Source organism: Eretmochelys imbricata, chromosome 3, assembly GCF_965152235.1.
Source record: "Eretmochelys imbricata isolate rEreImb1 chromosome 3, rEreImb1.hap1, whole genome shotgun sequence".
NCBI lineage: Eukaryota > Metazoa > Chordata > Testudines > Cheloniidae > Eretmochelys > Eretmochelys imbricata.
Window position 1 is genome coordinate 119118346 of NC_135574.1, and position 13542 is coordinate 119131887.

Consider the following 13542-nt stretch of genomic DNA (forward strand, 5'->3'; position numbering starts at 1 on the left):
ACATACCAATAGTCTCAAACTAAAATGAATTTAATAATAAACGCTAATGTGCAATGTACTGAGTTATGCAATGTTTTGAAATGGCTCTTTATTATTGTCAGCAACACTAGGGTACATAGTTCAATTGTAATGATATCTTCAATTAAGTTAGTAAATTGAACACCAGTAGACGGTATTGTACATTTCTCTGCTAGTTTCACTATCACAGGCCCCTCTCTAACATCATCTTTCTAAACCAGAGGTGGGCAAACTATGCCCCACAGGCCACATCCAGCCTGCGGGACCCTCCTGCTCAGCCCCTGAGGTCCTGGCTTGGGAAGCTAGCCCCCAGCCCCTCCCCTGCTGTTCTCCCTCCCCCGCAGCTTCAGCTCTCTGCGCCGCCGGCGCAATGCTCTGGGCGTCGGGGCTGTGAGCTCTTGCCGGGCAGCACAGCTGCAGAGCCGCAGCCTGACCCGGCGCTCGGTGCTGCGCGGTGGCGTGGCTGGCTCCAGCCGGGCGGCGCGGCCGCCTGTCCTGGTGCTCTGGGCGGCGTGGCTGTAGCACCGCCAGCCACCGGTGCTCCAGGCAGCACGGTTAGGGGGCAGGGAGCAGGGCAGGTTGGATAGAGGGCAGGGGAGTTTGGGGTGGTGGTCAGGGAGTGGGAGTGTGGATAGGGGGCAGGGCGGTCAGAGGGCGGGGAACTTGGGGATTGAATGGGGGCAGGGATCCTGGCGGGGCAGTCAGGAAGGAGAGGGGAGTTGGATGGGGCGGCAGGGGAAAGTCAGGGGCAGGAGTTCCGGGGTCAGTCAGGGGACAGGGAGAAGGGGTGGTTGGATGTGGCAGGAGTCCCGGGGGGCAGTCAGGAATGAGAGGAGGGGTTTGATGGGGCAGCGGGGGGCAGTCAGGGATGGGGGCTCCAGGGGTGGTCAGGGGACAGGGAGCAGGGCGGGGTGGATGGGATAGGAGTCCCGGGGGGGCGAGCCGTCAGGGGGCGAGAAGCAGGGGAGGTCAGATAGGGGGCGGGGGCCAGGCCACTCGTGACTGTTTGGGGAGGCACAGTCTCCCCTAACCGGCACTCTAAACAATTTTGGAAACCCGATGTGGCCCTCAGGCCTAAAAGTTTGCCCGCCCCTGTTCTAAACCTAACCTTATGTGAAGAACGTGTACCACATTCCCTGATTTAACATCCCAGCATGCTTAGTTCCTGGAGGCAGCTCTCTGAAGTGAATTTCACTCAACGGAACTTTATTTTTTTATCATAGATACTGCAAAACCTGAGGCTGTTTTTTCTTACCAAATAAATTGCAGTGACTGTTCCACCTCTGACTGTCAGGCTTCTTTCTAAAAGGGTCTCATCTACCTTACTGCATTAAATAATCTCTAATAGCTACGGATAACTTTTTTTTTTTATCTTAACCTAATGATCCCACCTCAGGAGAAAAAGAAGGGACCTAAAAGCATCTTCTATTAAATAATGTCTTTTTAATGTACATTATTGTCAGAATGTCACACAAAAATGGGGATCGTACTATTACAGAGAGCACTTATGGGTCCGTTCATATTAAAATGAATGGAAAGAGGGTGGGGTTGGAGCGTCTTTATGAATCCTAGAGTGAAAGTTTTTCAAAGGAATGTTCTCTTTAATGTTTGACATTCATAATAGGCAACCCGGATTCTGAGGATTATTAGTTTTCTATTTTAGTACTTGTGCCAGTTAAAATTGCTTACATTATCTTCCATGTCAAACGAGGTTAGATACTCTGAAATGGAATAGTGACTGGGAGCAGAATACAGTATGCATATGTCTTATATTCTAATCATCCTTACTCAATTTTATATGACAAACAGATGAGAAAGGTGGCCCTATACTGAATTCAGAGGCTTTGGATTTGTTAAGAGAATCACAGAGGGTTGTTATTCTTACTGCCTTTCCCCAAATCTCAAAATTATTGCTGTCATACCAGTTAGCAAATGCAGATCTTGGTGAGCATACAGAAATAGTGAGTTATTCTTAGAAAGTGAGGAGCATGCAGCCCCTCCAAATATTCTAAGAGCGGAGTGGACAGCCTGCTAGCTCAAGGTAATTCTCTGATTTTCTAGGTAAAGTGGAACACTCATTGTCGGTGATTTTATGCCAATGTGCAAAATGACCTCTAAAATGAGCATAGAAAAAATGCCCTTTTTCAAAATCTCAGCTCTCATGCTGGATTGGAAAACTACCATAAATCTTCCCTAATTATTCAAAAATTACAGGTGTAAGAAAATAGCATCTAAAAGGTCAGTCTAGGCAGCATATCACACTTCATCTTAACTACTCTACTCTGTATTGTCATAGGAATGTTTATTAACCTGTCTTCTGGATTGTGTATTTCAGGCTTATGCAGAGAAACAGAGAATTCTAACCTTTAGGACAGTATAATGCCATAGTGCGCACTGATCCTGCAAAGACTTGCATGTGTGCTTAACTTTATGCAATGAGTAGTCTCACTGAAATCAATTGAACTCACAGTGCATAAAGTTAAGCATGAGTGTTTCCAGAATCTCAGCCATATTGGGTACATAATCATAAATTAATATAGATGTACCATACTTTATATTATTTTCACATATTTCTTTTAAAAATTAAAATTTATGAAGAGGGAGGAAAATTTATTTTGTAAAGGGAATCCCAATGAAAATGAAGCTGTGCTGGCTTTAAAAAGGGTACCCTTTTCCTCAAAGCCACTCTATCTTTAGGCTTGGCAGAATTCAATTATTTTTTTTTAAATAATTTTGATGGATAATATCGATGCTTATTTTAAGCATTTTTTTATTTTTCTCTATTTGCATTATTAAATGACAGTAGATATTGAGATTCAAAAAGTTATAAACCATTAAAACACTATCAACATCGCATGTCAAAATATACCAAGTAAATATCCTCAAATCAAAAAATCATACCTGTTTTTATTGTTCATTCACAAGCCTAATTCATTTTTTTTACTTTGCCTATCTGTAAATTTAGATTATCAATTAAAATGTGTGTATATGGAGAAATCAGTGTTTAACAACATTTACCAATAGAAGAGCTTGAAAAGATTAGATTTTTATCTTCTATCCAGCGTAGATAAAAATCTATGATTTTTTAAAAAATGGATTTTTAAAAATTTAAATTAAATACAGATTCATCTATTAAACACAAACCTATTTAAAATTAAATATGAAATTTACAACATATGTTAAGGCCTAAAGTTATAATCTATTAAAATCACTTAATACAAAAAATATCAAGTCATACATGTTTGCTGCTAAGTTTTAAAGAAAGTCAAACCACTTAACTGGTGGAAGTCACTGCCAAACACCTGCATAGAGTTTGCTGAAGCACTAAACCAGCCTTTTTTGCAGGTGCAAAAAGAATGTTTTCTTCATTTCATTTTATTCAAATAGTTCAGTTTAATGAACAGTACATTCAAAGTCAAGAAAACAACTGGCAGTTGAAAAACCAGAAAAGCTTGTTTTCCTCTTCCAGACTATGTATAAAAACTAGGTGTGAGATGAAAGACATGGTGACCAGAAACCATCACTTTAATTCACTGACTGCAGATAGTAGAACTTCCTTAGTTTAATAAATCAGTTTTAAATACAAAACATATTTGATGCACTTTTTGATAAAAAAAATTCTTACGTATTCAGCACATTTAAAGTAGATTTAATTTAAAAAACTATAAGTGCTGTTTTTGTGCATTTTTGTTGAATTTGAATTGCTATCCAAATTCAGCTTGACACAAATCACAAGTAAAAACATTAATTCTAGTAAATAAAAAGTTCATCATTCACCATTTTCTAACATAAAATGTAAAAAAATTAAGAATCTGAACAAATGTAAGTTAAGTTATATAACTCCTTAAATCAATATGTACAGATATAGTGTATCCTCCTGGTTGGCAAAAAGAAGTACCAAATTTAGTGTAAACATGTTTTAACAGTTACCAACCAATGAAATTCAATCTTTCTTTAGGAAAATAACTAAAAAATATAAATGCGGAACAAGCTTAAAATTGAAGATTTCCTGCTTGCTGATTTAAATGATTAAAAGCAGTGATTTAAAATTACTCTGATTTAAATCAATCCACCCTGCTTCTTTCTCAAATTGTACTGGTGCACTGCAGAGAGCTGGCTGGTCAGAGGATTCTACGTCTCCTTCTTCCAGCTGGTATATCACACTAACAGATGCAAATACATAAAGACACTTCTAACGTTACTTTTCCATGTAAACAATTGGTATTGTTGCCACAGGATATTATGCAAATGAGAGAGAGTCCATGCAATTTTGAATGAGAGGGTAGATAACATACACCACAAAAAAATTTAGAAGCCTTGTTCTGGCTGGATGAATCTTTGTAGGTATATTATTTAACTTCTTGTAGTAGCATTGGTAGTTTTAGTCTGGATGTTTGTATTTATACATCTACAGTCACAGTAAGGCCTCTATTAATAGATATGAGTTAGAGAATGTAAAGTTATACTTCCTTATATTGATAGCAAAGGATGATTTTGGAGATTATTTTAAATCAGAAGAGAGATCAGAGATCTAACTCTGAGCAATGCCAAAAGAGAGAAATTTCTTTTTTTTCTTTTCTTTTTTTTAAGTGTAGATATATGAATTTTTAATTTGTTTATAAAGTTATTCCTTTCTCAGGTTCAGAGAAATCAAAGAAAATTTTATCTTAAAATCCTAGAAACGTCTATCTTGTTTTTTCTAAAACAAAAAGATCAGAGACTTAAATCTGGAAGGTACATATTATTTCCTTGAAGCAAACAATACATGCAACTGCAAAATGTCAGTCTTTCTGCACCAATCTGACTTCAGTTTTAGTCAATGGTAAAACTCCCATTGATTTCAATGGTGCTTAAATCAGGAAGCAAAAGGAATTTTACTCCAAAAACTCTGAGTGTTACAGCTTAATATGGTATGAGGCTTGCATGCCATGGCTGAGAAGTAGTGACATACCTTTTTCTTTACTTCATGACAGACATACTATATTTTGCGTAGAACTTTACTCCATTTTGTATAAGCAATTTCCACTCCAGTGTGTTCTCTCACAAATGGAGTCTAATTTTCCATCATGGCTGTCTTAAAAATACATCCAAATGCTAAATCGGGGTTCTCAAACTTCATTGAACCATGACCCCCTTCTGACAACAAAAATTACTACATGACCTCGGGAGGGAGGACCAAAGCCTGAGCCCTGCCGCCCTGTGGTGGGGAAGGAGTCAAAGCCCAAGGGCTTCAGCCCCATGCAGAGGGCCTGTAATCTGAGCCCCGACATCCAGAGCTGAAGGTCCCGGGTGGTGGGGCTTGGGCTTGGGCTTTGGTCCCAGGCCCCAGCAATTCTACGTCAGCCCTGGCAACCCCATTTAAAAGGGGTCATGACCCAAAGTTTGAGAACTGCTGTGCTAAATGACCAAATATGAAAATAGGTTCATGGTGCCAATAGTAGTCATTGTTACTGAATCACACTTGATTCCTTATGCTATTGATAATATTCTTAATTTCATAATCAAACAAAACAATCTAAATATACAGACACATAAAACATATTGGTTAATGGACCCAAAATCAGAGGATGAGTGTCATGCAATTGTAGTCCTTGAGCGCTGCAGTTTGGGTCTTTGAGTTAAATGAAAAATGTGTAAAAGTCACATGTAGCCAGACAGCTCCCAAAAAGACTCATGTCACTGTTTTTTTCTCTATTTATACACAATAATTTATACCTGGGGAGTGTATAATTTACATGTGTAATTCACTCCTATGTACTGGGTCAGCACACGGCATCTGCACCACTTAAATCCCACCTTCTCATTTCAGTGTTGGATAAACCCTGTGCTGACCCTCTTACAGAAAGGTGAATTTCACCCAATAGATCCAGAATATATATATATATATATATATATATATATATATATATACATATATATATATATATATATATGCGCCCTGGTCTACACTGGGGGGGTAAAAGATTCGATCTAAGTTACGCAACTTCAGCTACATGAATAACATAGCTGAAGTCGACGTACTTAGATCTACTCACCGCTGTGTCTTCACTTGGGTGAGTCGACTGCTGCCGCTCCCCTGTCGACTCTGCCTGCGCCTCTCGCAGTGGTGGAGTACAGGAGTCGACGGGAGAGTGCTCTCATCTAGACTAGATGTGATAAATCGACCCCCATTGGATCGATTGCTGCCCGCCGATGCAGCAGGTAGTGTAGACATATCCTATGAGATGCGTGAAGACTTGGCACTTTTAGTTAAACAACAGAGCATTTGGGGGTTTTTGGCCAACAAGCAGAAGACAGGCATAGTGTTCCCATGTTCCATTAAGATGACAATAGGATTCCATGGAGCTAAGCTTTAGCATTATGATATTTTGCATGTTTCAGACACATCTTATTCAAATTTTTGGTAAGACAAGTATGTATCTGAGGAGGCAGGATCAGACATAAGGCCCAAATCCTAAGAGAAGCAACTGAATGTGGAGCTACTACACAAACAGCTGATTGCTATTTTGTACTACCTCTTTTGTCTTCAATCATTGGTAACACAGCTAGAAACCTCTTCAGAGGACATTATAGTCATAAAATTCCTAAAGAGACTTAATTTCAATATGTAATCATATCACCACCTTCCTCTATTCCTAACCTACTTCCCTTTGCTACAGTTGCTTCTGCTGTCAATGGCAGAGATTACAGCCCCAATAAAATCAATCAGAATAGGATTCAAACCTCATTCCTTCAGCAAACGTCCTGTTGTGCTTTATTATTTGGAAGATGTATGGCGGAAGTTTATGGGCCATTCTTTTACTTCTTGGGAGCAGTACTAGCAATACATATATGAAGCTGACAACGCCTCTCAACATAAATGCTAACCAGACAGCTTAAGCACCGTAGCAAAATCCTGAGTGTAAAAAGAAAGATGGTGAATTGCTAAACTATATCAATAACCCACCTTATTTTTTAAAATTATATAAGGTAATACTACTATAAAGATAAAGATTAAATAAATTGCTTTATGTTAAGAAAACTAGATCAGAGAAAAAGTGGGAAGATTTGAATTACGTTATCTGAACATAAAATAGCAATAACAACAACAACAAAAAAGGAAAGGAATAAATAGTAGTCATGTATGTTGTTGTATACTTCATCCGGAAACATGATCAGAGAAAAGAAATGGTATCAATTTAACCTCAGTGAGGATTAAAAAAAAACAAAACTAAAAAAGAAGAAATTGATTTAATGATTCTAAGTAATTCACTGCTTTGATAACAGCAATTGTTTATTTATCATCAAAATTCAGCCCTTATCATTAAGACATGCTTGTGCTTGGTTCAGATCTATAAATCTTAGTACAATTTAGTCTACATCTACACTATGAGCTTGGGGTGTGTTTCCCCTGCCCGTGTACACATACTCATGCTAGTTCTCAGCGAACTAGCATGAGTATAAATAGCAGTGTGGCTGCCTCTGCTGCCACTACCAGTGCTGCTGTGGCTACACTTCTATTTATACTTGTGGTACCTCTCAGCAAGCTGGCGCGACTATGTGTACAAGCGAATCACACCCTTAGCTTGTAGTGTAGATGTAGCCTTATGAATGCCAAAGGGATGCTTTCTTTGAGATCCTGTCTCTTTGTATTTATTTCCTTTTTGAAGTTTATCCATATTTAGTGCTACTTTTACTTTGTACTTACATGTACTTTTCAAGGAGGTCTTCTAGAATTAAACCAAACACCTGACCCCCTAAAGAGGGAAAATATTATTGCGGTTCTACAGATGGTTAAATGGAGATACAGAGGTTAAATCACCTACCCAAGGCCACACAGCAAATCTGTGGCAGTGCCCTCACTAACAAACAATGGCATGCACATCTTTTGTGTTTTAATTATTTTAGCTGTATGTACAAGCTGTGCAGTGTTAACAGTGTTTGTACTGTTAACATTTTTTAAAGGTTAAGATAAATGAAAACAGAATAGTGTGTTAGAAGTTGTCACAAAGATGACAAACTCTAGTTAATAACTACATTAGTCATGAATTACCATGTGATTCTTCCCCAGAATTTTCCCTGCTTCCCATACAACAGATGTGTAAGCAACAAGAAAAAAAAGACACCACAAATATCCTTCACGAATCATCCTTGCCTTTTTCCTAAGAGAAAGAGAACATCTCTATTTCTGAGGTGATAAAAAACTGATTTATTGAAGGCAGCACAAGCAAAAGGACTTTTATGACTCAGTTTATCTTGACTGTTAATTGTACATTTCAGCTCTACAAATGCTGGGGGCATTTTTCTGGCTTTAGAAGAAGAATCATAATCAGCTGGTGGTAGAAAATAGGCATTCAAAGGTATGTTTCGATAGTTGCCAAATGCTACAGCTGCATGCTTAATTAAAACAAAAATATATTGCTTATTACCTCTAGTTTAAAATATGTAATCACAACTCAACCATAACTGCTGCAAAACTGCTAAACTATTACACATTTTTCAAGTGTTTTGTGCTATTGACATATTGTAGCTATTATAATTGTAAGGAAACTAGAATTAAAGTTAATAGAAAAGTTGTCGTCATCACATATGTTCACTTAGAATAACTGATTTGTGATGGCGCTTGGAATTAGCTTACAATTACATATAAAAATGTTCTTTGCTCCATATGTTGACTTAAGACAAAAGGACTCTTATGTGACAGAGCTCTCTTTTGATGTAATAATCTCTGCTAGAACATAATGATTCTACTCAATTGTGACAATATGAAGATTTCTGGTTAAGTATTTATGTTGAGTACAGTATAAGAGGAAGTTTAAATGGGACAGCCTGGCAGTCTGCCACAGGGGAGTCAGACTTCGTGAGTCAAGCAAGCTTTCCAGGGCAGCAGGAGCAAGAAGAATGGAGTAAGTAGCATGCTTGGCTGGAACGATGGGTCCTGGAAGACCTCTTCAAAATGAGAAGAAATTATTTCCTCTTCAAAACAGGTCCCTGTCTATATCAGACTTTAAACAGAGCTAGGAGCTATGTGGTGTGCATGACGCTATCCAGTGGTTCTCAACCCGTGGCCCATGGGTGCTTGTGGCTCAATCAGCACACAGCTGCGGCTCATGTCACATCCTCTGGGCCATATACGGAGTATTGGAAGTGATCCACAATGGTAAATAGATTGAGAACCACAGTGCTACACGGACATGTAAGAAAACAAGTTTCTGCTCCCAAATGCTTATAATTTATACAGACAAAGGAGAGGAAAACAAAAAGATTGGTCGGATGTGTTTGGCAAGTCATATTAGTTCTAACAAATCAGCTTAGGTTTTTACCTTTTTTCTAATTAGTATACTATAACTTAGTTTAATTGAAGGGTTATAATATGAGGTAATGCCAAAGAAATAAAACTGTAGAATTTGGCCGCATTCTGTAAAGTACTAAGTTTCTGTTTCAAGTGTCTACTAAGAATAATAAGTCATCATAGTAATGATAAAGTATCCTGACAGCAGGCTAAATTTTACCCTCCGTTACATGGACACAATTCCCATTGTCTTTAATGGCATTTACTCTAATGCAGCCAAGAACAGAACTGAGCCCAGAATCCTTTTAAATAAATTTTAAAAATTTAGATGATTTTTAGTTAGAAAACTAGTTTAAAAAAGAAAATCAGTTATACGTTTTGTCAGCAGTTATCCCCCACCCAGGATATCCAGGTATGTCACTGCAGGTTTATAGACATGGAAAGAAGTGGACTAAGGTCCAATGTGAGTTTAATGAAATTACTGGTATGCTTAAAATTACGGACACTGCTTAGGAGCTTTGCTGGATCAGGACTAGTCTAAGGTACTACACTGTCTTACTCCCCAAATGCCTTTGTTACCTTGAACTAACATAGAAGTATAATACATATTAGAGTTAATTTCAGATATAGATTTGGAAGATGGCTTACAAACAATAAAAATTGTGTGTGGTGGGTGAACTAATTGCAGAGCGGGAGAACACTGCCATTTAGAGAGCTGTGAGATTTTCCTGTCCCATTAAAATATTTGAGATTTCAAAAAAATTTCCCATCCTGAATCAGGATGAAAAAAATCTCTAAAACTTTTGCAAACTAAAAAAAAATGTTCAGTTCAAGTCAATCAAAACAGTTCATCTCAATTTCAAAATGTTTAGTTTCAATTTTGAACTTTTTTTTACTATAAATGTAATTAAGAAAGTCATTTAGAACTCAAAAAATTCAGTTTTTATTTAGAAAATGTCAAAACGCAACATTATGACAAGTTCAAATCTGTTTTTTTTCCCCTTAAAAATGTTGAAACAGGAAATTCATCTAAATTGACCCTTTCTCACAAAAAGTTTAGGTTTTGATAAACAAGCATTTTCTAATGAAAAAAACACTTCATCTAAAAATTTCTGATGAAACTTACAGGAATGCTGTGTTCTGACTGTTTTTTGAGCATGGAAGTAGGTGGAAATTAAATTGTTTTAAGGCAGAATACAGTTTTTTCTCTGCACTATTCTGCAAAATATATATTTAACCTTGAGAAAGAAGATCTTCATTTCGCACCCGGCGCCTGATCCAAACCCCGATCTGGCCCTTTAACAGCCCAGAGGCAGGATTGGGGGACAGGGAGCAGACAACCCTACACCATAGAGAAGCCCAGCAAACAGGTGCTCTGAATCAGGTGATACAGCCGATCAGCATCTTACGGGATAACATGATTTTGGTAATTAATTGATTTTTAAATATTCATGGTAAATAGGCCTAATGGCCTGTGATGGGATGTTAGATGGGGTGGGATCTGAGTTACCCAGGAAAGAATTTTCTGTAGTATCTGGCTGGTGAATCTTGCCCATATGCTCAGGGTTTAGCTGATCGCCATATTTGGAGTCGGGAAGGAATTTTTCTCCAGGGCAGGTTGGAAGAGGCACTGGAGGTTTTTCGCCTTCCTCTGTAGCATGGGGTACGGGTCACTTGTTGGAGGATTCTCTGTTCCTTGAAGTCTTTAAACCACGGTTCAGACATAGGTGAGGTTTTTCGCAGGAGTGGGTGGGTGAGATTCTGTGGCCTGCGTTGTGCAGGAGGTCAGACTAGATGATCATAATGGTCCCTTCTGACCTTAGTATCTATGAATCTATGATTGGCCCATATGCTCAGCAGGACAATATAAAGGAGAACTCAGCTCCGAGAGGGGAACCAAGAGAGACGATACACTCTGGTAACCAGAGCAGGAGGCTGCAGTAGCTGTAGAGGCCCCTGGAGTTGGAAAGGGCCCTACCTGGCAGCTACTAGAGGCCAGATGACCCCTGTCTGAACCCCCTAACCAAGGTGTTGTTTGTGTTACTTTTTACACTCTTTGTGAAGCCAACAAACAGAGCTCTGAAGAAAGTGACAGACACCTAAACTGGGTGTGGCTGACAAGTCTATCACCAACCTATAGCTAGAGTGTACACTGGTGGAGAACATGGGCATAGCTTGCTACTGACCAGGGAGAAACATGGATCCTGAAATTCTGGGGAAATGGATGGGAGAGCAGCAACACTAGGAGCTGCAACTGATCCTAGCACAGCAACAGTTACAGCAGCAGTTACAAAGAGAGGAGAACCAGCAGGAGGACCAGCAGCCATTCGTACGCAAACGTCTGCATTGGGACCCCCAGGCTCCACAGGTTGGTGCAGGGCCATGGCTGCCAATGTGGGAGGGAGGAGCCCTCACTAAGATGGGACCAGATGATGACCTGGTGGCCTTCCTAGAAACCTTTGAGTGGGTGGCTAAGACTTATCATGATATTAGACACCCACAATTAGACACCCACAGCTGGCTTGTGCCAGCTGAGTCGGGGTAAAGAGCTGGGATAAGGGGGTGCTTAATTGTCGTGTATAGGTTTGGGCTGTGGCTGCAGCCCAAACCCCGGGACCCTCCCACTTTACAGAGTCCTAGAGCTCGAGCTCAAGCCTGAGCCTGAATATATACACTGCAATTAACAGCCCATTAGGCTGAGCCCCATGAGCCTAAGTCAGCTGGCATGGGCCAGCCACGGGTTTTTAACTGCAGAGTAGTAAATACCCACTATGGCCCTGGAAAGCTTGGGCCACTCAGATAGCACCCTATCGAACTGGAGAGGCACAGGTATAGTACTGGGTTCTAGGTGTGTCTGCAGCAAAAGGTTATGGGACGTTCAAGACTGCCATATTAGGTCACTTACAGCTCAGTGAAGAAGGGGATCACCAGTGATTTAGACAGAAACTGTTTTCCCCAGACTTCCACTTTAGGGTGATAGTGCAGTGGTGCCACGGTTTTAGCACTTGTTGGTTAAATACAGAGGATCACTCCCTCATGGAAATAGTGGAGATGGTACCTTAGAACAGTTCTGCCAGAGCCTGCTGGCTAGACCCAAGGCGTCCTGCTCATATGTGTAGAAGAGGCAATCCACCTCGTGGAACACTTTCTGGAGGCAAAATTAGACAACTGACAAAAAAGCCCAAGAATCCCAATTCCACTGCCTCAGTCTATAAGAGGATGGGCACAGGCTGCAAGACCCCCTTCAAGCAGAGCATCAGTAGACTGTGGGATATGTTTGTGCTCTCCCAAGGGATTGGCCCTGGGGCCAAGCCTGACAAGCACACCAGGGATGACAGGTAAAGAGCCAGTAGTAGAGGGGTACTGATGAAATAAAAGGGTTGGGGGATGTCTCCTAACTTGCTTTACCTGGGGTCAGGAAGGCCATGGTTATAAAGACAGTCCCTAGATGCAGCATGACTAGACCCATGCCTGTGCTTTATAATTCATGGAGGAACCCCTTGGCCTGAAGGGGTATGGTGTGCCAATCACAATAGAGGGAACCACAGTGCTGGATTCTGGCTTGGGACAGACATTTGTACAGGAGCAGTTTGTAGCTTCTGGGGCTCTACGGGGTGCAGAATGGGTGTATGTGGCTGCGTTCCAGGAGATGTCTTGCTTTACTCCACACTCAGTGTTAGATTGACCATGGGGGCCCAAGAAGTTGACTTTAGTATGGTTGCGGCTCAGTATCTGCCCTAGCCTACGGTGGTGTTAGGCTGAGCCTGGGGCCCTGTAGCCAGTCTTTTGAAGGCAGTGATTAAATCAGGATCAGAACCCACTCTTGGTGCCCAGGGGGACTACAGTCTAGAGGAAGTCCTCCCCTTTTCTGACCTTATGTTGTTTGATCTAAGGCCCAAGTCACACTAGGAATGGCGTCAAGCCAGAAGAGAAGCCCTCGGGGCCCAAGGGGAAGAGATCAGGGAAGGGCACTGGAGTGCAGTGTAATTTGGGCTCCCCTGGGGTTCACCTACCAGAACAGGCAGACCCAAACTGCAGGGGAAGACCTGCCAGGCTTGAACCAGGGAGACAACTTCATTTAGGGACATAGGGAGGATACAATGTTCAGACTGTTATATGGTGACCAACTAGGGCGAATGGGGTACTGGTTGACCCTGTTCAGGACTCCCTGTTTGAACTAGAGGGGGATCACCGGATAAAGGTGTCCCAAGACAAACAGACTGGCGCCCGTAGAACTCAGTTCCCAGGCCATA

General features: G+C 40.7%; 1 protein-coding gene across 5 annotated transcripts in view; it reads right to left on the reverse strand.

Moving 5' to 3' along the window:
* TMEM242 (transmembrane protein 242) overlaps positions 1-13542 on the reverse strand; it is a 48772-nt gene that overhangs the window by 17693 nt on the left and 17537 nt on the right. Inside the window, exon 4 of one of the 5 annotated variants that reach the window (XM_077813258.1) lies at positions 7706-7754. The exons of the other annotated variants lie outside the window; for them this stretch is intronic. Coding sequence (XP_077669384.1) covers positions 7734-7754 — 21 coding nt within the window. The 3' untranslated portion in view covers positions 7706-7733. The remainder of the gene's footprint in view (positions 1-7705; positions 7755-13542) is intronic. 5 annotated transcript variants of the gene reach the window in all.